Raw genomic sequence first — 23,287 nt, 5'->3', positions numbered from 1 at the left:
TAGCGGTTGTCAACGGATATTCACTACGAATACGCAACCTCGCACGGCAGATTGTGCTGATGTTAGTCTGGTGCGTTCAGTCTAGTTTGATGCTATAGCATGTGTGTTGAGCTACTGGCGCCGCAATCAAGTATTGCAAGCCTTCCTGTCGGCCGGCCATGCAAGAAGGAGTTTGGGAGGGGTAGCGCATCAACTACTACGCCCGAGGCAAACGCCACCGGCAGACCTCGTAAGCGAACAATCCCAATATAGGGACAATGTCCTGATAATGCCTGATATGCAGAATATCGTGCTCTGCAGATGTCGGTGCTGAGCTGGATGTAGTGTCCGAACCACCATTGACATACTGACTACACAGTGACCAGCACATTAAGGTACTGTGTGAAATATTGTGACAGGGCCGATACTGGCACTTTACTGCTACGATCGCAGCACTACCAGCCGCAAGTCCAGCTCCTCGCTCTCCGGTACGATCTTCTCCGTCTGCCAGGACGAGCTGCTTCTCGTCCTACGCAATCCGTTCTTTGGCGAGAGTGATGTGCTTTTCCTCCAGTGCAATGCGCTCCTTCTCCAGGCCAATGTGGCGTAAGCGCAGCCGTGCCTCTGTCGGTATTTTCAGAATGCTCGTCGCTGTTAAAAGGTCAACTGCAGCCCCTTCCTGGGTCTTGGTTGGATCTCGTACAATCCTGCTTGGGACAGGGCTGGTAGTCTCTAATATTGCTGCTGCGGTAAGCATGGTTGAGTCAGGATCCTCCGATGTAACAGACATCCTGTCACGCGCATTCGCCGGTCTGTGCGGCCTCGTCGCAGTCATGGTAGTATCCTCGTCATCGGTGTGATCCGAGACGGACGTCGTACTTCCAGTGTTGCGGCGGCGCTGAGATGCAGCGCGAATCGCTGCGCTCTCCCTCTTCCACTTCTCCCTGTTGTACGCAAGTTTCCTCTCATGGACCGCGATCACGGCAGGATCGCCTGATCGAAGTCAGGCACGGCAGTTGCCTCTGTTTGAGGTAAACTTACCTGCTTGCCTTCTCTCCTACATCCTCTTCCGATTGCCTGCCCCCTCACTCTCTTCGCCATTGCTTTCGCCTGTTGCTCTTCGCTGAGGAGCTCAACATTGAGCTTTCTTCCGGACATTGCAGTTGCTGGACCTGCCACTGAATGAGACTGCCGCGGTGTGCTTAAGGAATTATGTGCTTAACACTCACTTGACGTCTTAGCTATTGATGCCAGTCGCATGCACATTTCTGTTAGCGGCCCGGTGAAGCGTCTTCAATGGTTTCACGGGTGACTGATCTAGGTGTTCTGATTAGCAGACAGTCGGCCGACAGGTATGTCACGAGGGTGTCGTGCTTACTTACGTGGGTTGATGACGATGGGATAGAGTCAATAAGATGCACCGGGACCGATGATCATGACGGTAGGCAGTGTTGGCGTTGCCGGTGTCTGCAGCTTTGCGAAAGCCGGACCAGGAGAGAACGCAACATTCGTACGCGACAATATCGACATTCATAGCTACTTTGCCCGCTACGCAGGATCCTCGCTGCCGTAGTAACTCCAATCATGACGGCGTGATCATCGTTCGCTCTCGAGCGCGCCCTCCGTACTGGTACAAATCCCTCCGTGAACGCCACGCAATAAGCTCCTAACAATTCACCACACACTATGCTGTAGACGCCAAGCAAACAGGAAATGAAGAACTACGCAGGTGCAATGTCGAAGTCGGCCTGCTCTTTCATCATTCTCAACTCCTCCAGCTGCGTTGTCATTTCGCTCAGAATGTCGGACATGGGGCAGGCTTGGGCAAGCATACCGTCCTTGAATGGCCGCATCATATTGCGGATGGCGAGGGTGGTGATGCAGGTCTGCAAGCTCACAGTCAGCGCAACATCATGATGTTCAAGCTCGAGATGATAGCCTACCTCAATCCTACTGATCTGATGCTCAACGAAGTTCACCAAGAACCGATCAGTCACCTCGCCTTCCCTTTGCTTCATTTTCTCCAAAAGCGCCGTCTCCGGTGGCTTCAATCTCGACTGGCCTGTGCTTTCCATGGAGCTGCACAGCATCTCCAGCCGCAGACTAACATTCCACAGATCCCACACATTCTGCGTGTCCACGGTCAGATCCCTGTTCTTCGCCTTCGCCGCATGATTTTGGCGCTCAACCTGTGCCCGCGACTCCGCTTCAGCCTTCTGTTGCTGCACCACGAGGCGAGACGCCAGCGAATGCGGGTACATGAGGTAAATGTACTCTGGGTTTTCGAGACCTTTGAGCGTCCGTTGACCAAGATCCTTAACTTCAAACCCCTGGCTGCTGAGTGAACGGAGCTCGCGGCGGATTGCCTGGCTCATCAAGTCATCGCTGAGTGTCTCCTCGGAGCCAGTGGAACCCGACCTGTCGCTTTCGATGTGGCTTTCGAGCATTCGTTGCACCTCGCGAATAAAGTCCGATGACACGCAGATCTGGCCACCGTCTGCCACGCCTTCAATACGCGCTGCGCGATTGACCATCTGGCCAAAGTAATCCATGCGCTTCGTTACAGGGTCAATCTCGCATACCGGTCGACCCCAGTGAATACCCATACGCACGCTCAAGCCGCGGAAGATGACATTGCCGTCTGCGTCGCACACCTCCTCGCCATGCACGCTCGACAAGATCTCTTGCGGCCACGGAACCTCTAGCAGCGCGCTCTGAATGGTGAAGCACCACAGCAACGCGCTTGTGACTGTAGGGAAGGCGACCATGAAAGCATCGCCCTCAGTCTTCACCTCGTAACCGCCGATGATCCTGAGATGTCGTCGCATAACTTCGTTGTGCATCTTGATGGCAGATTGCATTGCGATCGGATACGTCTCCCACAGGATCGTGCTATTCTTGATATCTGTGAAGACAAGCGTTACGTCGCCGGTTGGCGCTTCGACTTCCTGATCCAGTCGTGCGAGCTTCGAGTCTCCGACAGCATCACGTCGTCTGTTCGGCTTCCGAGCGACAGTGCTGAAGTAGTCGTCCGGTGAGCCGGACGGTCCCATACTCATGCTCTGTGTCCGATATCGTGCCCGTTCACGTTTTCGCAAGTCCGAAACGCCGACAATCATCACCATAATCTTGCCCGTAGCGCCGAAAGCGATGGCGAGATCACGCAGCTTCTGCGCAGCACGCATTGCATCGCCCCGTTCCTGTCGCGCTACGTCGACCGCAAAGTCTGGGGTGAGATAATCCCACAATTCACGCGAAGCCAGCAGAATCAACTCGTCGGATTCCTTAATATCGACCTTGCAGACGTACGGGGCCGCAATAAGGCAAGGTGTCAGCTGCACGTACCCAAACGCTCTCGAAATGTCAAGCTGATCGTTCAGCTTGCCCTGCCGAGAGACGAAACCCCCGGCCTCCCGAATGCGGGCTCGCTCCGTAGTCTCTGCAGGGTCGTGCTTCCTTGTCATAACTCTGTGCCCGCCCTCGGACTGAATTAACAGGGCCTGAGCGTCACCGACATTGCTCACGTACAGCTCCATGCCGTGCAGATACATGACGGCGGCGACGCAGCCAGAATTGAGATCTTCTTCCTCAAGTGTAGGCCCGGAGACACTACCTCGGTGCACAAGCGCACTGCTTGGGTGCTCCCTCGCATCCAGCGCCTGCGTTGCGGCTGTCGCGAGCTCTTTGTTCAGGCCGAGATACGTCCGCCGGAGGGCATCGGCTGGCGTCTCGCCCTGCCTAAGTCGGTCCAGTTCCTCAATAAAGTGGTGCTTGAATTTGTCATGCAGATACTTGGCCACCCTGCTGCCTCCTGTAGTTAGACTTTGTCCGTCAAAGAGGCCAATGAGGGTCTCATCTTCGTGGCCCTGAAACCGCGGCACAACCATATCAAGCGTGGACAGATGCTCGTTCCGCCCAAGGGTATCCGCCATACCATACGGCATACTCGTACCGATAATACTGCCGGCAGTTCGTACTCTCCGATCCGGTGACTGGTCAGGCATGTTGGGGATCGTAAGCGTGACGTCCATCAACCCGAGAATGCGCAAGTTGATGAGCGACGAGAAGTCTGTGAGATCGCGCGCCTCTCTGCCACTCAATGTTTGCGGACTTGGCTTGATCTCCAGCCGTCTGTTCCCAGAAAGGTTGAGATACCGAAGCTGATGGTTCCAATTCCAATTCCAATCGTACGGCCAGTTGGAGACATTGTACTTGAGCATGTTGCTCCCCACATCCAGAATAGCCAGTTTCTGCACCTTGCCCAACTCGGCGGGCAGGACCTGAAACTTATTGTTGTTGATATGCAGAACCTTCAGACTGCTACCTTCCTCCAAGTCCTCGCTCGGCAGGCTGGTAAGGTCGTTGCCGGATAAGTATAACTCAGTGAGGTGTGTCCACCGCTTGATCGTTCTCGGTGGAATGTCATAGAGCTGATTGTATGACAAGTTCAAGATCCTCAGCTCAGGTAAGAGTACAAGCTCATTGAACACATCGTCCTCAAGCCGGTTGTCCGCAAGGAAGAGGTGCCGCAGACTCGTCGCAAACGTTGTCGCAAGTCTACTGCTCAACGTCGAGTCCTTCCGGCTTGTAGGTGTAATGGTCCCGGTGGAACTAGCGGTGCTTTGCCGGGCGACCATACTTGGCTTGCTTGAGCTGTATGACACCACTGAGCCCTTCCGACTCACCGTACCGGGAGAAGATGAGACGGAAAGCATACCACTCGCCTGACTTGGCCTTCGCGCTTGGAAGTCTTCAAGCCTGCCGAGTTCCTCGAATTCTGGACTGGTGGCCAGGGTAGGTGCTGCAGTGCCTGGCGTACTGGCCACATCCTGCAGCGGCGGTAAGGGTGCACCCGGCTTCGGAAAGTCGGACAACACGTTCGAGGAAACATTCAGTGTCTCCAGACGCCTGGCGTACCAAATCTCGGGCGGTAACACACCCAGATTATTTTCCCGCACGTCTAGATATCGTAGCTCAGTAAGCCGTCCAATCTCCGCCGGCAGCCGGCTCAACTCGTTCTTCGCTAGACTCAGATACTCCAGCTTACTGAGCAAACCAAAGTTCGGGCTGAGATTCACAAAGTGGTTCTTGCTGATTGTCAGCTTCGTCAAGTTCGGCATCTTAATGAACAGCGCGTCCGGCAAGCGAGCCAACTTCGCACTTGCCAGGTTCAGCACGCTCAGTGTCGGTACCGGCGCGTTGAGGTCAAAGTTTGTCACCGGATTGTGATTGAGGAAGAGATTCTTCAGTCGTGTAAATGACCCTTCAAACTGCGAGATGGAATTATGTCCCAACATCAATTGTTCCAGTCGTGGCAGCTGCGATACCACATCGATGTTGCTGATGGCATTGAAGCGCGCATCAATCTCCTTGAGGTTGACAAGCGCTTTCAGCGATTCGTCAAAGGGTCCAGAGAGCTTGTTGTTCGTCGCCCACAAGCGTCCCAAGTTCGTTAGCGCACCTATATTCCCTAGCGCTGAGATAGAGTTGAAGCTGACATCTAGATCTTCCAATGTAGTGAGTTCTCTTAACGCGTCCGGGAATTCGGTTAGCGAGTTGGAGCTCAGGTTTAGACTACGCAGCGCGTGGAATTGGCCAAAGTATAATGGCACGCTCATGAGCTTGTTGTTGCTCAGTTTTAGACTCACAAGCCCACTCACGCGCCAGAGTTCGGCATGATCGAGCTGTTCAAGTCGATTGTTGGAGACATCGAGCATCGTCAGCTTTCCCGCCAACGGTAGACTCGGTGGGATGCGCCAGGCCTCGTTGGAGGTGTACCGGATCTCGCGCAGGTTGGTACAGCTCTGCACGAAATCTTTCGGTATGTCGAGTGTTGGATTTCGCGAAAGATTGAGCGTGTTGATCTCAGTCGCTTTCTGATACAGCGCGATCGGTATGGTCACCAGATTCCGCCCAGCAAGGTCAATGTGATTGAACCGCTGTAGCTTGTTGAAGCCTGGATCCCGCTCGAGAGATGAGTAGCCGCTCATCTTGGCTGGTAAGAAGGTAAAGCGGCATAGGTAGCCATGATCTTCGCGCCCTAAATCCTCAAGCCGGTCATTCGACTCGTAGCCGGCCATCTCAAGAAGCCGCTTCTGTAGCACCAATGGTCTCTCTCCTTGCTGCAGTTGTCGACTTGTGTCCTGCTTTCGCATGACGATTTGGTAATTATCCAACTCATCCTGTAAAAATGTTTTCTTCGCCATCATGCTGATCAACTCCGCAGCGGTGGTGTTCAAGCTCGCAGAGATGACGGCAAAGGTGCTGTCTGCCCTGAATATCCGCATGAAGAACATAGGTCCCGGGTCCTCATCCCGCTGCACATTGCCATTGTCGTCGAGCTCCGTGAGACGTTCCTGATTCACATCCGGCATACGCTTCACGGCCCATGAATCAGGCGCGTCCCACGTCCCGCCACTGTCATCTCCAGCTTGCGGCTGAAGTTGTTTCGCGACTGGTTGTTCGCCAGGCCATCCGGTATATATTTCTCCACTCGGCGGCGTCATGAGTGGTTGTCGGTGATCAACAATGCCCTCCATTTGTGACATATCCGTGTCAAGATGCCAAACGTTTGCAGAGCCTTCGGCCTCCGGCGTGCGCGCATTGGGATCCCTAGCACGCAGATCTGACGCAGTCTCGGTGCGCTTCGTTTTGAAGGGCAAGCGTGATTCCTTACGAGGAGCAGACATCGCCGCGATGTTGTTAGTAGACGACGCAGCAGCATTATTGATGGCTTCCGTGCGAATGGTTGCTTTCGAGGGCTTGGCAATGGACTTGGTATCAGCGCGCGTCTTACCCAGTGTGGCGCTTGTGGTTGGCAGATTTGTGGCCGAGGTGGTGGTCTGCGCGGTTTCGAAGTTGGCTTTGTCCTGCTTGTGCCGGCCAGTGAGGCGGTCGAAGACGGAGCGCTTCCCGTTGCCATGTCCTGCACCGCCAGGTGAGCGATTGGACTGGGTATGCGAGCTTTGCGCGCTGTGCGCGCTCGGCGTCGGCGATGTCCCGCGCGGTCTTGAAGCCTGAGTGGTGCTCATCATAGACGCTTCCCTACTTCTGGCTGCCGCACTGAACGATTGTTCTCGACTCGTCGTTGGCCGCAGCGGATACCCATGGCTGATGCTGGGTTTCTCCTCGGTGCTACGGTTGTGTCGGTGACCGGGTAAGTGTAATCGATGATGTGTCGAGACGGAATGCTTGGGTGCTCGGTTATTGTTCTGCTCGGGGAAGAACGATTCTGGTGCTCGATCCTGCAGTATGTTAGTCACGCCTGCGCGATCTTTAGGCAGGCTGGTGGCAATAGCCATCCAACTAAGTTTCCGCCACGTACCTGCACATCCTGATATATCCATGGCGTGACCTCGCTACTCGGACCGGGACCTGGTGCGGGCGTCCTCGGCCTAGAGCTTGTTGGGCTCGGAGGTCCACTGCGCAATGACCCATCGTTCACAGAATTATTCCTATTCCTCGGTCCAGCTCCAGGCGCAAACGATGGCAGAGCGCCTCCTTGGAGAGAGCTCGTCTCCGAGTTATGTCTGCTCAACTCTCTACCGCCCGGGGTCGGATACTCCTCGCCGAAGAAGCCTTGCAGCTTCTTTTTGTACCTACCCCCCAGGCTTGACTTTGAACCAGACGAGGACACAGTAGTGGCGCTAGCGATGGAAGGCCTGCGATCCTCGCCGTCATAGGGGAAGCCCATCCCGCCAGGTGGAGCGAACCCGGGCGAGATCTGGCCCAGGTTCTCGTTCGAGTCATTGTAAAAGCTCCCGCCGAAGACAGATGTGGGCATCTGGGATTCGTTCTCCCTGCCCGTGGACCACGGCGAAACGGTGGATGGCGGCTGGCGGTTGATCGATGGAATGTTGCCGGAGCCTTGTAGGACAGACAGGTCACTACGGTAGTTGTTCAGTTGTGAGCTTGGCGACGGGCCTTCTCCTTGCTCCCACGGTGCGATGTTGGTGCGCGGGTTCATGGGTTGCGGTTTGGGAAGGATGGTGCTCGGTGAGACCTCGGAGTCCTTGCGATCGAGTCTGAAGCAGGTATTGTTAGTCCTTGTCTTTCACTTGCAAGATCAGTCGTATCGCATGCACGGCTCTTGCCGCTACGTATCTGCCAATTCGACGCCACACGCGCCTACGACTTTACAACCACGCTACATTCGACACACTTCGCAACGCCGCCTCGCCTTGAGAGCTTGGCCCTCGCTGCCACAACAAAGAGCCTCCTCCGCCATCCGCACGTGCTACTACCTCGTCGCACCCATACATCGCCGAAGGGGCACGTACTGTAAACGTTTATTCGTATTGACCGTCACCGGTGTCCCTCTCTCCCTCTGACTGCCGTGCCTTCCGAACGCGAACCCATGTTTGACCGTGTCCGTCGAGCGCCATGAGTCGGTGCCAGAGCTCTCGGTGGAGCCTTGTCGCTGTGCAACATTACTGTTGCCGTTGTTGTCGTTGAACGCAGTCTTGATGCTGCTGCCACCACCCGAACTGTTGGTGTTGGTGCCTCTCGTCATGCTCTCAGCGGCGGCTGCCCCACCACATTATCGTACAACATCCGACATGGAGCTTCACTGCGATGCAATGTACTGCCAGTGAAGGAACTCTCCAGCACAGTCAGATCATCCCTCCTGCGGAACGGTAATAGAGTCGAGCGAATAATGATGCTGCTGTCCCGAGATCTGGGCCCTCACAAGGCTGTCTTGGGATACGGAATCTCGCGATTCGCGTTCCGTCCCGCCGTCGACTTGAGTTTCGCGTGGCGCCTCGCCTCGCCTCGCCCATGTTCTATCCTATCCTGCCTTTGAAGAGCGTTGCGACTCTCTCTCATACAATACACAAGCGATTATCCTTACGAACCGCGGACGTACGATCTGATGAACGAGGAACAGCAGATCGGTGATGCTTGGCGAGATGTTGGACAGGGATGCAGCCCGTTCGGCTAACCGTAGTAGCACGACGTTGGTTCGGCTTGGAGCTTGGAGAAAGCGGAGGCAAGCGTAGCGGCAGAAACTAAGCCGTGAACCGTGAACCGTGGACCGTGAACCCTTCGTGCCTATCGCCGTTTCGGAAACCTGAGAAAGTCGAGAAGCGTATGCTTCCCTTCAACATGTATGCGCGTATATGCCTGACATAGCTACCGTAATCAATGGCAAACCTTGTGCTCGACCCGGCCCTGTGTCGCATGGCTTACGGCCGCACGGAATGTACTCACGAAAAGGGCACATGAGAGACTCTTCAAAGGTCACATTGCTGTTTACGAGCTGGCTATTACCTACAGCATTGCTGCTGCTCATGGTCTGGCCACGGTTACGGAGAAGCAACGCCGCCGTCTTCCTTCGCCAAACGATACCCTTCTTCCTCAATCTGCGCAAGTACTGACTCAAACCTAGTGCCTCCAGGCACTAACCCCTACAATCGCTGGAAGCTCATGAACATGGGCCGCCATCGATCAGGATCCACTCGATTCTCATAGCCTGGCATCCTCAATTCTTCACCTATGTAAGTCTGCAAAACCCGAACCTCGATGACATGAATGAAACCACCAAGCGTCGCCGTGTATTTCACAAGACGAGCCTCCATGTGGACTGGACATTCCTTGATGCGCGGAGCTTGGACTTTCTCCGAAGGCAGAGGCGTAAGATGTGCTACAGCAAACTCGTCTTTGATATAGCTGTATCCTTTCGAGAGCTTAAACTCTGGGACGAATTCGGTGCCTGTCGTCTTAGCCAACGCGTTGATAGCGGGAGCCATTTCGTCCGAAGCCAGGTTCAGAACGCACTCGCCAGTCCGATGCAGATTAATTGTGGTCCTTGAGTTCCATGCCAGGCCCAGGATGCAACGATTGCCAAGCCAGAAGGCGGACGACATTGGTGCAATGTTGGACGTGCCATCTTCGTTCGTCGTTGTGATGAGGACGACTGGCGTTCCCCAATAGAGTATGGCTGGGTCGATCTTTACGTGAGCCATGCCTGGATATGATGATGCGTTGGACGAGTAGATTCCGAGGCGATGGGAGTGTTTGGTAGCAGGAAGCGTGGCATGTCGCCTATTTATGATATGGTAGTCCCACTGTCACCAGAGTGAGCGCTCAGCGGCATTGCTTGGCAATTCTATAACGGAAGCACATTATCTTGACCCGCCATTGCCCGATATGTGGCCACTGGAGAGTGCTGTACACATATCGAGCAACTCATCCTCAACGCACAGACATTGAATAAAACGACATATCGACAGCAAGCTCCACCATAACAAGAGGCGGTGGACCTAGCGTAACCAACACTCTCCACGGTCCTTGAGAGGCTCATGTGAAGCTCGGAATGCTGAAGGACTCCGTACTTGCTGGAAGGCCGTGGGACTGCAGCGGTGACTCTAGCGGAGACATAGCACGCCTTTTATTGCAGGCTGCTCTGTGATTGGCCAGTTTCGAAGCAACGCTCGACTCTAGTCAGGTCTTCACAACCTTTATGTATATCTTTCTTTCTTGCATGTTTCTCTCCGCTCAACCCATGACTCTCCGTTAGCAGCTTCGAGTTGTGCCAGCATGATTCAACAATCATATAGCAATGAGCGGTGGCAAGCTGTCGTCGATAAGGATAAGACATTTGACGGAGCATTCGTTTACGCAGTAAAGACTACGGGTATCTTTTGCCGACCCGTCTGCAAGGCAAGACTGGCAAGGCGCTCAAACGTAGACTTCTACGACTCGGCCTCAAACGCGGTAGAAGCTGGCTTTCGCGCATGCAAGCGCTGCCAGCCACAGCTTGCGGCCTTCGATCCAACCGCCGGCAGCATTGCGAAGGTCTGTTCGATACTGCAATCTTTACCGCCGGACAGTCCTTCGCCGAGGCTAGAGAGTCTCGCGAAGCAGGCCGGGTTGACCAAACACCATTTCCACCGGCTTTTCAAGCGAGAAACCGGACTGACTCCACGAGAGTACGCACTCTCCTGTAGGCTTGATGCCTCAAGCGCGTCAGTGTCCAGCACGTTGACACCCTCAGATATCAGGATCAACTTTGCAGATTCGGAGGAGGTCAGCTCCGCAAAGTTCGCTTACGGTTCAGAGAACCCAGTCATTGAGCTGAACCCTTTAATTTATCACACGGAAGTCGAGACCACTTTCGGCTTGCTTCTTGTCATCTTCCAACGTGGCCAAATATGCGGGCTGGAGCTATGTATCGACCATACAGAAGCCGCAGTTACCTTAGAGCATAGGTATTCGAGTAATGACTTCCTTACTCTACCTGTGGACTTTGCAAGCGAGCAGGAGCTGCCGTTTCTACAAACTCAGATAGCTACCGTAGTGGAGGCGCTCGAGCAACCGAGCGGGAAGATGCTCACTCTGACCTCAACAATAATGGTCGCCGACTGAGATATTGCAAACACAATATCTCACGATTTCTCATCACTCAGGTGATCCACGGAACACCTCGCTAAAAGCAGCAACAATCATCCGAAATCAACAGAATCCAAGCCTCGTTCTCTGACGGCGTCCTGTACCGCACCCTTCACCCTCTCCAGCACTTTGGTCCAAGCACACCGCACTTGCTCATCCAAGGCTTCCGCTTCTTCGACCAGCCAGGTCATCCACTTAGTCACAGCAACAGCCTTCGCCATGTTGGACTCCACGAGCACCACCTCCCTCAAGTATCTCGTCAGGGCATCGACATCCTCATCGTACGGCCCCTCATCGGAGAACTCAACAAACCACGCCTTCACCGCTCCACGCAGATCTGCCAGATCAGAAAGCTTTCGCATTGTGAAAGTGGGTTTAGCCGGCCGGGCCGGGAGCTGCAGAAAGCGAGCAAGTGACCCATCATCGTCAGAAGTCAGCTTCTGCTTTCGCTTCAGGGCTCGAGGACGCTGATGGAGCGTGAGATCAATGCCGCCGGCGCGCGCAAGCCGGGCATTGCGTTGCTGTTGCAAGACTTCTTGGCGAACATCATCGGGCAGCGCAGCAAGAAATTCAGGGTCAACGGCGTCTGGCTCGGCTTCCGTGTCGGTGGTGGTCGCGCCGCCGTCTTCACGAGCACTCCTAACTGCGGGTCGGGATATGAAGTTCGACTGTGTCAACGTTGAGGCACCCGCCGCATTTAGATTGCTCCTTGCACGGCCCGCGAAAAGCCCACCGCCACGTTTCTTCCTCGGAGGCTGCTTGGTCGGCGGTAGTACACGGAGCTTGCGAGGCGATTGCGGTAACAAAGCTTGTTCAACACGTTTACGGTTGCCGGGGCTTTTGTAGTAGCCCAGCAACTCTGCCCGGACGTCTTCTGGGAGGGCTTCCAATATGCTCGGATCGAGCTGCGACTGATTTGGTAATGCAATAACCGGGGATTGCGCTCTCGATATGGGCTTCGATGGTAGTTGCTCGTCCACTATCGGCCGGTGTGGACCGACGGCGGCGGGCTTGATGTGCTGAGCCAGCTTCGACCGAATGTCCTCTGGCAGCTCAGCAAGAACGCTTGGGTCGACCTGCGTGGGAAGGATGAACTGGGTGCCAAGTGTGTTGAGAGCCCTTTTCGTCGATGTGCTGACATTGACTGCCTGGCCCGGAACGCTGGGCTTGTTAGCCTCTGGTGTTCGCTGCCTTTCCGGTATCCGCGCATCGTCTTGAATAGGGTCCTCATCGAGCGTTTCTGGAGCCTCGTTTTCTGCTGCGGTCTTAGGCACTTGGCCAGACTTGAAGTGTAGCCTCCGTTGGCTGCCCAGCTCAGCGCTCTCGCCGTTCGACTTGATGGGATCTAGCTTCTGCATCTGCACACCGATGCCTCTCAGCTCGCCAGGCGAGACACCAAATGACTTCATCATTGCAATAGCTTCCTTTGCAATTACCGTGGCATCGTTCGTTGCTACGCCAAGCTGCATACTCTTGTTGTACGTATCGCACTTGCCATGCCCAAGGTGCTTTGGCGGGTCTCTCGGCGCATCCGCTGCGCGCCTCATAACCTTCATCGTCAACTGTCTGCCCTTGACTCGCTCCTTAACAAGTCGCTTGTGCAGCTCGCCACAAAGACCATGCATAAATTCATCCACTTGCTCCTGGTTCTCGAATCGAACTCCCCAATTGACCTCCGCTGAGACAGACTTGCGCACCACCTGCTCCCCAACCTCGCTCTTGTCAATGCCACGAGCATAATCCCACAACTTCTCACCCGTCTTCGGTCCGAGAGCGTTGACTAGCTTCTCCTTCGTCAGGTCGCGGATGTCTTTGACAAACTTAACGCCTATGTCTTCAAGCTTGCCACCGATACTCCACGCAACACCGGGTAAGTTCTGGACCTCAAGTTGGCCTATGAAGTCGAGCACTTCTTCCGGCTTCAGCTGATACTGACCCGCGGGTTTGGCCTTGCGCAGCGCCACCTTAGCCTGCAGTATATTGCTACCAATGCCTACAGATACCGCACAGCCAGTCTTCTCAAGCACTTCGTCACGGAGCGCTTGTGCAACCATGTCGGCCTTCCGCTGTTCGCGATGCACAGCGCCTTCGTTCCGTTTGACGCCGTCTGTACCGCTTTCGGTGAAGCAGATGGCACTGATGTCCACTAGCGCTTCGTCAATGCTCACACTTTGTACAATGCCGCCCGTAGCCATGATCGCATCGTAGAATTTGCGGCTTGCATCTTCGTAAGCTGGGAAGTCATACGGCAGGATCTTGACCTCTGGACAAAGATCTTGAGCGCGCCGCATCCACATGCCGTTGCTGATGCCGTATTTGCGGGCCGGGTAGTTGCAGCTCGCAATCTCAGAACCGGATCCCCCACCATGCGCAACTACGGCCGGCATGTCTCTACACTGAGGGTACTTCTTGAGTGATACAGCGGCGAAGAAGGAGTCGAAGTCGACATGCATAATATAGCGTCGTTGACCCGGCAGCTTTTTCAGCTTGTGTTTCTGGGACGCAGACTTCTCAGCTGCGAGTGCTTGGAGCTGAGATTTGAGCTCGGCTTTCCAGGTTGAGAGATGGTGTAGGCGAGATTCGCGATAGTATTGCTCGAGAAAGTCTGGGTGGACGACGGTCGACTTTCGAATGCGAGGATCTGAAAGCAGAAGCGCATTGTGCTCCTCAGCGGTCATGGTGGCTAGCTTTGAGGGAGAGACGGATCGCAGGATCTCGGAGTCTCGGACAACAGCCATTGAGTAGTCGGGCTCTTGAGAGCCTTGCCGTGGTCGCAGAGTGGTAGCATTATGGTTGGTATTTTCTCCGCCATCCACAAGAGGTTGATTATGTGTATCGTCAGGCACCCCTAGCGGTGGGCTCGACAGAGGTGGCGTCTCGAGCTCGGTCTTCACTTCAAGTAGGTCACGCGGACAGTCGGGCTTGCTAACTCTGACTTCCTCATCTTCCTCATCTTCTTCGCTCTGCACGTCGTCAAGTGCTCGCTCGATCGAGCTCGTAATCTCTAGACCAGGATGCCCGGCATCCTCAACATCGTCCCGTGGCGTTGCCGTTTGGGTGAAGCTAGGTGGCCTACGAAAGCTGCCAGACGTAGTAGCATCCTGACCCTTGAGTTGGCTCGTATACCAACTGGTATCAGTCTGCTCCTTGTATGTCTGCAGCTTGCGGTTGAGCTGACTTACAACGTTTCCATTATCGAAAGCCAACACTCTCTGGCCTACACCTTCGTCTACAACACGATAGGCATCCCACGGGAGTAGCTTCCCAGCATTGACGCTATCGACAATCCAGGCTGGTTTCACAACACGGTAACGCTTGAATTCTTCCTTTTTCTTCGGCGTGAGTTGAGAAGCGATGATGTGCGTCACCATCGTCTTGCCATCCAGATACTGAATGAAACCACCGCCATATTGCACAACGAGCGTGTGCAGATCATTCAATGAAGGCTGTGTATAGCCGTTGACGTGGCATACTACGCCTTTAAAGATCTGCGGTTTATCTGCAGATTGCGCTCTGAGAACGGCATCTTTATTCTGGAGCTTAATCTTCTTGCGCCTGAAGTATTCTGGGAACCCGCCGAACTTGGACGCCTCATACTCCTCGCCTTCCTCATCCTCGAAAACGTGCCCTTCTATGCGCTTGCGGACGAGAGTCGACTTCTTCTCAAGCCGCGAGCCCATCGCCACATACAGCTGCCTGTGATGGAGCTAAAGATGTGGCCGTGCTGTTCATGTTGGATAAGATGCTTGTTCGCAGACAGGCATCACACATGCATCGCCACTGCAGTACTTCTCTCGTTCATAAGCCTGGAGATACCCGGTGCCTAGTGACCCCTGTCGCTTGTGGGGTTAGAGATCGCTGCAGGGATGGCGTGTGGCTTGGTGGCTGAGAACCGACGTCACTGGCAGGCTTGTGCTCTTCTAGAACATGGCAGCATATTGAAGACACTGTTCCCATACCTCTCATTGTTGGTTGCACTATTAGTCCTCTTTGAAGTGTCTCAGAAAAGTGTTAGATTATCGACAATCGTATCGAGAAACATCACTAGCAAATCAAGTCTAACATGTCTTTCATCGTCGACTGGGCCAAGGACACCGCAGCTGGCTATCTGAAGACCGGCATCCAAGCAGGTGGAACGCTCGCCGGCAATACTGTTGGAGGTGTCGGTACCCTCATTGAAAGCACTGGTCGATCTGTCGGAGAAGGTAGTAAGTTTTCGATCTTGACTTCATGGAACGCTTCCAGTCGTCTACTTTGAACGATGGAAAAGGCAGCATGCTGACTCGTGGACACCGTAGCCGTGGCCGGCGGCGTCCGGGGCGTCGGAAACTACATCAACAGCTATGGCGACAGCCTCAAGTCGTCGATGGCGGCGGACGGGCCTGTGAGCACTGCACAGAAGGCTGCGGCCAAGCCTGCTGGTGTGGTCGACAAGAAGGCTCCTGCTGTTCCAAAGACGCTGCCAGCTGCTGGTGGTGTTCCTAAAGCTTTGCCACCCGCCGGTAGTGCACCCAAAGCATTACCGGCTCCAATGCCCAAGGCCAATGGCGTGCCCAAGCCGGCAGTGCAGCCGCCGAGAGGTGTTCCGAAACCAGGTGTTACTAACAAGACGCCTGACGGCAAGGTCAGGATAAACACGGAAAGTCGACCGAAGCCAGCTGTTGGTGCCGTGAAGCCTGTCGGTACTGGAGCGGCACCAAAACCGCAGTCAAATGCGATCCCGAAAACCGGCACGCCAGCGAGCAACAAGGCGCCTGATGGCAAGGTGCGGATAGCGGCAGAGAGTCGACCGAAGCCTGCGTTGAAAAGGTAAGCGGGCAGTCAACGAATTACGTCAAGTCATATGAGGGTGGGCCACGCATGCATCATATTTAGCGAGCATTCAAGTGTTCAGTCTCATCACCACAAGGGTCTGGCATGCATCGATATAGGAGATCAAACCTCATTCTGCCCAGTCAGTTCACGTCAGTACGCAAGTATCTTCATTGTAAGTCGTCTCCTAGCTCCACCGTGCACCGCTCATTGTAATGTTGGCCCTACTTCGTTTTCGCGCACCCACAGAGTGAAACCACAGGATGGCCGCCTTCCCGTAGGAGCAGCTTGGATAATTGCGTCCCAAGCTCTGATACTGATTGACATGCTGGGCATAGTTTCCAGTGAGCGGAAGAACGCCTCTAAGCGCACGGAAACGCGCCTCTGCCAGGCACTTTAAAGCGCGCTATCGATGCGGCAGGCCGCTCTGGCAGGTGCTGCCCCAGCGTGAGTGCACACGCATTTCTGCACATCATTCCGTGCTCGGCAATCCCTGTTTGCGCGGTGCCTGGCCTCGTAGATGCTTTGCTTAAGGTTGGCCGTAAAGGCTTCGTGGCGGGGACGTAGGCTCTGCAGTGCAGCGGCACTTTCGGTAGGCCGCCTAGCGTCTTCGCTCACATGCTGAGTTCTGAGTCGATCGATGCCCGTTGCCACTGCGCCGTATCGAGAAGAGTGCGCAACCTTTGAACTTGGGCTTCCGAGGCGTCGGCGGTGATCCCAGTAGTAGTAGTCGCCCGTCGAGGAGCTGAAGGCTCCAATGAAACGCGTACAACGGACGTCTCGTTTGGAGAATCAGGCTCGGCATCGACAATTTTCGAAGCTGCCCTCTGAGCGGCTCTCTAACGTCATTGTCGACGGCATTGATGCCATCGGTGCGCTTGGTCGCTCTGTAAGGAGAATCAGCTTAGGACGAAGTGACACTCGAATAGTACTTATATCGAGCGGAAAAGCCACGAAGACATCGCTGGTGGTGAGCGTGGACTATCCTTCGAAGACGAATTCCATGGGTGAGGTGCTCGTTCTGGGGAATGGAAGCTTGTTCGATGTTGCTTAATGTGAGCGAAGGGATACCGATGTAAAAATACAAAGCAGAGCGGTGCGTAAGTGGAGAAAGATATACAGGCATCGTGACAGAGCGGGCAGTTTATAGATGTAGGTACTGTACGAATGTAGCGAAGTGAATAGGAGAGAGCGTTGTTAGCTTGCGAAAGTTGCTGGCGATGACTTTGGGCGCATATACCTGCCCGTAGTGACTGCTGCGCAGCGCATAACCGCTAGGAAATCGACTGCAGAAAGCTGCCTCTCGTATGCGACGGAGCTTTTCCACACGAAATGCGCATAGAGAAGGGAGCAAGCCACCATCGCGTGATCATGAGAGTTCTGTTCTATTTCCCAGTCCATCTAGGCTCCCGTAGGATGCGGGATCTGGAAAAGGTGCAAACCAATGGTGTGGAGTCCCGAGGAGTGCACCATCCGTTCGTTCCTACTACATTGCTCTTTATACGCTCTGAAATCGACCAGCGAACTCCATGCGGGCGTCATGCTGCGGGGAAGGGCCACACAGCGCCACAGCTGCCATGAACAGTCTTCAGAACATTGCAATCGCTTGCGGTTTGGTATGCTCGATGACAAATGAGGGCGAAATGTCTTCAGCGGATGACTTGGGCGGCTGTCTGAGACGTCACATTCCACAACCACATGGCGTTGCCATGGATGATGGTTTTGGCCGCCAGCGCGGTTGCATAAGCCCTGAACCTGCCGACAGCATGGTCTGTCCTCCGAAGTCTTGAGGACATTCCATGCATGTGAACTGATAAAGTCGTGGCTGGATTCAGATTTGGCACGATGGCCACAAGAGATCCGGACTGCAGTGCCCTTGCGGTCGGTGAAAGACAACAAGGAGCAAAAATTTCTCGCTACCGCTCCGTTGGTTTGCAAGATAACAAGGACATTATGTCGATGTCGCCGTTAACGCAAAGCTACTCAGCATCAAGCGCCAACTGAGTGTCGTGTGCGAGCGGGCCAGACCAACGCTGTGGACGAAAAAGGCGCATCCGCTTCAACGGTATTGGTTCGGCTGATACGCTGCGGCATTAAAAACCATGGCCACAACGTCGCGTCAGACGACGTAAAGACCTGAAGCTCAAGATCTGCCCTCCGACCTGCCAATGTTCCCTCTTGCTCTGCTACGTCTCACTTTCGCAACCTTCGAAGTCCACTACAGCTCACACCTCGTTCACTTTTGTTTTGCTTGGCGGGTCGGTTCAACCAATCAGAGCGCAGAGATTCACCATACCAGCACGTGGAACACCTTAGTACTCAGCAAAATCAGTTAAGGCAGGAGCGCACCTCTAATACCTCTCAGAAGTAGCATCGACACCGTCGATCTCTCGAGCACCTCACCAGAAACCGGGATATAGACTACTCTTGACCTTTGCTACCCTACCAATCAACATTCTTCGACCAACCCAGTACAGCAACACTTAACAACTCGCCCGACTACACTCACGGAATAAAAGGACTACAACTACACTATATCCCTCGTCGCCTAGGCGACTGCCAATTGGCACCACCGCAGTCATGGCTGCAACGACGATTCAGTTCGACGACGATCAGATTCGTAGAGCTCGCTCAAGAGAGGCAGCGACTTCTTCTGGTGTCAGTTTGAATGATGGCATCGTAAGTCATCGCACCGGGGCTTCCGACGAGCATTTGACTGACGCGCAAGTGCTAGGTCTTTTCGCGAACAATATCACAAGGCCGCCGGTCAAGGTCGCGTCGACGCTCACTGCCAACCATCTCCCTATCTAAGACTCTGGACGCGGAAGATCCGGAGCAGTCTGGCCTGCATCGGCCCGGTGATTTCAAGAAGCGGCAAGTCTTCAAGGGCGCGCAGCTCTTCTTCCTGGCATACCAATCCATTGGCGTCATCTATGGAGACATCGGTACCAGCCCCCTCTATGTCTTCTCATCAGTATTCGGCAGCACAGAACCAGCTCGCGACGATCTCATCGGTGTTCTGTCTCTGGTCATCTGGTCGCTGTTGATGATGGTGACACTCAAATATGTCATCATCATTCTGCACGCTGACAACGACGGTGAAGGAGGCACCTTTTCGTGTTACTCACTCCTCTCGCGCTACGCCAATATCACCCACAAAGACCCTCGCGATGCTAATCTCCAACTACCGAGGCGTATGGGTACCGACGAGATTCCCAGTGCCAACCTGCAGGTGCGGAATTTTCTCGAGAGGAGTAAAATTCTGCGAGGGTTGTTGAAAGTGATCGGCGTCCTCGCGGTCACTATGGTCATGTCAGATGGCGTTCTGACGCCTGCTCAATCTGTGCTGGGAGCTGTCCAAGGTCTTAATGTGGTCGTGCCCAACATCACCAACGCGACGGTCGTTGGGACGACTTGTGGTATCCTGGTTTTACTGTTTGTCATCCAGCCATTTGGTGTTACCAAAATCGGTAGCGTCTTCGCACCGATCATTATCCTGTGGCTCGCATGTCTGGCTTCATTCGGCATCTACAATCTTGTGCATCACGACTGGCGAGTGCTGAAGGCATTCAACCCTGGAGAGGGATTTTTGTATCTCATTCGCCACAAGACCGACGGATGGCGCTCTCTGGGCGGCGTGCTACTCGCTTTTACCGGTGTCGAAGCTCTGTTCGCTGATCTGGGTGCTTTCTCCATGAGAGCGATTCAAATAAGCTGGCTCGGCTTGTGTTTACCATGCCTGCTTCTCACCTACGTTGGTCAAGCGGCATACATCGCGGATGTGCCGTCTGCGTATGCTTACCCAGTCTTCAGCACCGCACCACCAAACTGTGAGATCTTCATCCTGGTGATCGCCATTCTTGCGGCTATCGTGGCATCGCAGGCCATCATCACGGCTACCTTTCAGCTACTGTCCCAGATTGTCAAGCTGTCGTATTTTCCACAGATACAAATCACTCACACATCGAAGACATACCACAACCAGCTTTACGTCCCACTGGCCAACTATCTGCTCTGCATCGGCACAGTGATCATCACAGCTGTCTACAGGAACACGACATCGCTGGGAAACGCGTACGGGGTCTGCGTCATGTTCGTCACGTTCTTCGACACGTGCATGGTCACCCTCGTTGCTCTCATTGTGTGGCGAATCAACCCATTCTTCGTTGTCCTACCATTCCTGACGATCATTTGCATGGACGGTGCCTTTCTATCCTCGTCTCTCACAAAGGTTCCGGACGGCGCTTGGTTCACTATCACTCTGGCTGCCGTTCTGGCTGCGATTCTGATCCTTTGGCGCTTCGGTAAAGAGCAGCAGTGGACTGCTGAAGCCGAAGACCGGAAGCCAATGCCTTCATTCGTGAGGATTGACGAAGAGGGTGTGCCTCGTCTGGTTGGGCAGAATGGTGAGAAAGGCGGCGAGCCGGTCTCCATCAACCGTGGATTCGGCATTTTCTTCGACAAGGGCGGCATTAACACACCCATGGCTTTCAGCCAATTTATCCACAAGCTTGTCAGCGCTCCGGAAGTTGTTGTCTTTTTTCATCTGCGTCCACTGGAGTATCCCACGGTGGCGGCTGAGGACCGTTTCGTTGTGTCACAACTGAAGTTTCCTAATGCATATCGAGTCGTCTGTCGCCACGGCTTCATGGACGAGGTCGTTACCTCAGATCTCGCGTCTATCATATACGGGCAAATCAGACAGTACGTTCTTGACAAGAACAGGCCCCCTATAGCGCCTCTACCAGGAGCTAGAGCACCTTCTCTGGAGCGTGATGCTGATTTAAAAGCTGACGGCGATGCTGATGGCGATGCCGATATGGGCAACCTTGACGTGGAGAAAGCATCGCAGAAAGCTGCTTCTTCGGCGACAATGGAAGATGCCGGCACAATCACGCTTGCTCAGCTCCAAGCCGCGTACGAGCATAGAGTGCTCTACATTATCGGAAAGGAGGAGATGCACGTGAGGAAAGGATCTCCGATTTGGCGGTTACTCTTGCTGAAGACGTTTCTGTTCCTACGCGATAACACACGGACGAAGATGGCCAATCTCAAGGTGCCAACGGATCGCCTTGTCGAAATTGGCTTCCTGAAGGATGTCTAGATGTTACATGACCTTGGCCCTGCAGACAAGCCTGGTGTGAAACCAAGCCCACGATCGACGATTCCTTTGTTGGAAGAGTGCGCATGGCTCAGGGAAGAGTTAAGCGAAAAGCGTTGAGCGATGGCGTTATTTCTGGAAACGATGCCGACCACGGAAGTCGATGCACGTATTTAGTTACGGCCACGGCAAGCTTACCAAAGCATAACAAGGAGGCTTAGCTGAGATAGAGACCGAACACTGATGTCAGAACTTGAGCGTGACGCCAGTCTTCTTGACATCCTTGGGGCGTACTGTCTGCAAGTGATGTCATGTATACCCTCAGATGCCTTTGTGAAGGTAGAAGAAGTCTGGCCTTCGTACAGAGATACCTAGCGTACTTTTCCTGCTGATACCGTGTCGAAAAACTTCGTTCCCATGTGGATGGGCGACCAGAACATCGAAAGATCGAAGCTTCAGGGCATCAAACCAGAACCCAAAAAACTCCAGAAAATGTCCCTGTATCTCAGGAGATACGTCTGCGCCCGTTACAGGAACGTCTGGCAGACTTGACCGCCAACCCAAATCATTACCGGCGCATGTCGCTGCAAAGCACAGGCGAGCAGCTGCACGCCGTTGTTGAATGTCCAAGTGCTGCAGAAGGATTAGCATCACGGTTCTTTAGCGAAGTAAAGGAGGTTCACCGTGCCACTCACCTTACTTCGAACCCCATGTTTCCAGGCCCCTTTCTTCCCAGCCTTGAATTTTACGCAGGCCGGGCGCCGGAAGAGGAGTAGTATCGCCAGAAGCCGCACTCGGACTATGTGGTGACCTGGTAAGGGATAAAGGTGTACTGCCATGGTATAACGGAGCTTTGGCTGTCAAAGCTTGTGGCGATGGCCGTAGTCACTTCGGTGGCGCTTTTTGCACTAGCCGACGAATAGTTGGCCTGCGAAGGGATGGCTCAGTTTCTTGGAGATATATGTCGGTACGCTATCCCGTTTACAGCGGCAGCACCAGTCATGTTTGCTATATCACTGATGACGCAATACAGTGCCTGCTCGCCCTCGAATGAGTTGAAAGTACTTTGAAAATAAGTCAGTCAATATCGGGCCCGTTGTTCTCAATGGTTTCGAATACACTGGTCTGACATCGAACCAGACAGGGTGTGGCGGAATTGCCGTGTTCGACCAGCACTGCAAGTTTCTATTGCTTTGTAACGGCAGCCAAGAACTTTCGCTGGTATACGTGAAGCCGGCGGATACGACATCGCAGCAGGGTCCTTATACGTACGTGCGCTGGCGAAGAAAGCCGTGCTCGTGCCTGGACTTTGCGAGCTGTACGATAAAGGCTCTCGATACCAACGATACCGGGCTCGATGGCAACAGCGAAGAAGGTTCGGCGAGAACGGCAGTCGTATTGTCATCCGCCATTAAGGCAAGGTCTCTTGAAACGTAACAGACTTATGAGGCGCGATCGCAATGCACGCCATTGACAGCGACAAAGTCCGGTGCATAGATCATGTCGTTCAGAGCGCAAGAGAGCGCCGTGTAGCCGTTGATATGATCGAAGATGCTAGACAGGCAGTACTAGTCCGTCTTCGGCCGAGAAGAGCGGAGGTCGATGCGCTTTCACCTGATGTCAAACCAGTAGACGGTCAAGAAGTATAAGTCGTAATGATTCATGATGGTGGCCAGTCGGTGTTCAGCCAAGGTTCTCGAGTGTTAAAAGTTCTCAAATGTGGTTGTGGATTATGGGTTGATGAGTATCGAAATCAGCGAGATGGGTGCTCGAAAGTGGAAGGCTTTTCACGGGTACTGTAGAAGGTAGTCGTAGGTTTGTGAAATCTAGAGCCTTACAAGCAGTGAGGGATGTTCAGTGACTGCACGAAAAGCAACAATGAGATATATCAGTGAATAACGCCGGCTTGTGAAGACTGGCGGCATGAGCGCATGAACATAGGTTGAGCGGTTGTAAAGTATGACTGAAGTGGAAGGCACCGAAACGGAAGTGGAGCTGATCACC

At 54.0% G+C, this 23,287-nt stretch overlaps 8 protein-coding genes across 8 annotated transcripts; 3 read left to right on the top strand and 5 right to left on the bottom strand.

The window, feature by feature from the left end:
* Positions 1 to 508: 508 nt before the first annotated feature.
* Positions 509 to 1,137, bottom strand: BAUCODRAFT_148687 (uncharacterized protein; the record flags this gene model as incomplete). The annotated part of the gene is made up of 2 exons (XM_007678985.1): positions 509 to 972; positions 1,041 to 1,137. The coding sequence occupies 2 exons, from the start codon at positions 1,135 to 1,137 to the stop codon at positions 509 to 511; spliced, it is 561 nt and encodes a 186-aa protein (XP_007677175.1).
* A 563-nt stretch (positions 1,138 to 1,700) lies between these two features.
* BAUCODRAFT_71294 (uncharacterized protein) lies at positions 1,701 to 7,672 on the bottom strand (the record flags this gene model as incomplete). The annotated part of the gene is made up of 4 exons (XM_007678776.1): positions 1,701 to 1,865; positions 1,923 to 6,841; positions 7,028 to 7,223; positions 7,304 to 7,672. 4 exons carry the CDS (start codon positions 7,670 to 7,672, stop codon positions 1,701 to 1,703), a joined length of 5,649 nt encoding a protein of 1,882 aa, XP_007676966.1.
* A 1,547-nt stretch (positions 7,673 to 9,219) lies between these two features.
* BAUCODRAFT_34586 (uncharacterized protein) lies at positions 9,220 to 10,319 on the bottom strand. Its single transcript, XM_007678618.1, has one exon. The coding sequence runs from the start codon at positions 9,942 to 9,944 to the stop codon at positions 9,387 to 9,389; it is 558 nt and encodes a 185-aa protein (XP_007676808.1). The 5' UTR covers positions 9,945 to 10,319; the 3' UTR covers positions 9,220 to 9,386.
* Positions 10,320 to 10,539: 220 nt separating this feature from the next.
* BAUCODRAFT_44242 (uncharacterized protein) lies at positions 10,540 to 10,929 on the top strand (the record flags this gene model as incomplete). The annotated part of the gene is made up of 1 exon (XM_007678703.1): positions 10,540 to 10,929. A coding segment is annotated over one exon (390 nt), but the record flags the coding sequence as incomplete, so codon positions are not given.
* Positions 10,930 to 11,175: 246 nt separating this feature from the next.
* Positions 11,176 to 15,106, bottom strand: BAUCODRAFT_34584 (uncharacterized protein). The gene has a single exon (XM_007678617.1). It carries the CDS (start codon positions 15,048 to 15,050, stop codon positions 11,424 to 11,426), a length of 3,627 nt encoding a protein of 1,208 aa, XP_007676807.1. The 5' UTR covers positions 15,051 to 15,106; the 3' UTR covers positions 11,176 to 11,423.
* Positions 15,107 to 15,309: 203 nt separating this feature from the next.
* On the top strand, positions 15,310 to 16,373 carry BAUCODRAFT_34583 (uncharacterized protein). Its single transcript, XM_007678616.1, has 2 exons — positions 15,310 to 15,578; positions 15,669 to 16,373. The coding sequence occupies exons 1-2, from the start codon at positions 15,434 to 15,436 to the stop codon at positions 16,181 to 16,183; spliced, it is 660 nt and encodes a 219-aa protein (XP_007676806.1). The 5' UTR covers positions 15,310 to 15,433; the 3' UTR covers positions 16,184 to 16,373.
* A 310-nt stretch (positions 16,374 to 16,683) lies between these two features.
* BAUCODRAFT_34582 (uncharacterized protein) lies at positions 16,684 to 17,353 on the bottom strand. The gene has a single exon (XM_007678615.1). The coding sequence runs from the start codon at positions 17,306 to 17,308 to the stop codon at positions 17,087 to 17,089; it is 222 nt and encodes a 73-aa protein (XP_007676805.1). The 5' UTR covers positions 17,309 to 17,353; the 3' UTR covers positions 16,684 to 17,086.
* Positions 17,354 to 18,291: 938 nt separating this feature from the next.
* On the top strand, positions 18,292 to 21,713 carry BAUCODRAFT_34580 (uncharacterized protein). The gene is made up of 2 exons (XM_007678614.1): positions 18,292 to 18,861; positions 18,917 to 21,713. The coding sequence occupies exons 1-2, from the start codon at positions 18,763 to 18,765 to the stop codon at positions 21,284 to 21,286; spliced, it is 2,469 nt and encodes an 822-aa protein (XP_007676804.1). The 5' UTR covers positions 18,292 to 18,762; the 3' UTR covers positions 21,287 to 21,713.
* Positions 21,714 to 23,287: the final 1,574 nt, after the last annotated feature.

This window comes from Baudoinia panamericana (assembly GCF_000338955.1).
Source record: "Baudoinia panamericana UAMH 10762 unplaced genomic scaffold BAUCOscaffold_7, whole genome shotgun sequence".
Classification (NCBI taxonomy): domain Eukaryota; kingdom Fungi; phylum Ascomycota; class Dothideomycetes; order Mycosphaerellales; family Teratosphaeriaceae; genus Baudoinia; species Baudoinia panamericana.
This window is presented reverse-complemented; position numbering and strand designations above follow the sequence as displayed.

What these genes read in the sequence shown, in the direction of transcription:
- BAUCODRAFT_34586 (XM_007678618.1), bottom strand. Translation starts at nt 9,944, where the DNA reads ATGGCTCACGTAAAGATCGACCCAGCCATACTCTATTGGGGAACGCCA.
- BAUCODRAFT_34584 (XM_007678617.1), bottom strand. Translation starts at nt 15,050, where the DNA reads ATGGGCTCGCGGCTTGAGAAGAAGTCGACTCTCGTCCGCAAGCGCATA.
- BAUCODRAFT_34583 (XM_007678616.1), top strand. Translation starts at nt 15,434, where the DNA reads ATGTCTTTCATCGTCGACTGGGCCAAGGACACCGCAGCTGGCTATCTG. An exon ending in TCGATCTGTCGGAGAAGGTA is followed by an intron (nt 15,579 to 15,668) that starts GTAAGTTTTCGA and finishes TGGACACCGTAG; the next exon opens with CCGTGGCCGGCGGCGTCCGG.
- BAUCODRAFT_34582 (XM_007678615.1), bottom strand. Translation starts at nt 17,308, where the DNA reads ATGCCTGTATATCTTTCTCCACTTACGCACCGCTCTGCTTTGTATTTT.
- BAUCODRAFT_34580 (XM_007678614.1), top strand. Translation starts at nt 18,763, where the DNA reads ATGGCTGCAACGACGATTCAGTTCGACGACGATCAGATTCGTAGAGCT. An exon ending in TCAGTTTGAATGATGGCATC is followed by an intron (nt 18,862 to 18,916) that starts GTAAGTCATCGC and finishes CGCAAGTGCTAG; the next exon opens with GTCTTTTCGCGAACAATATC.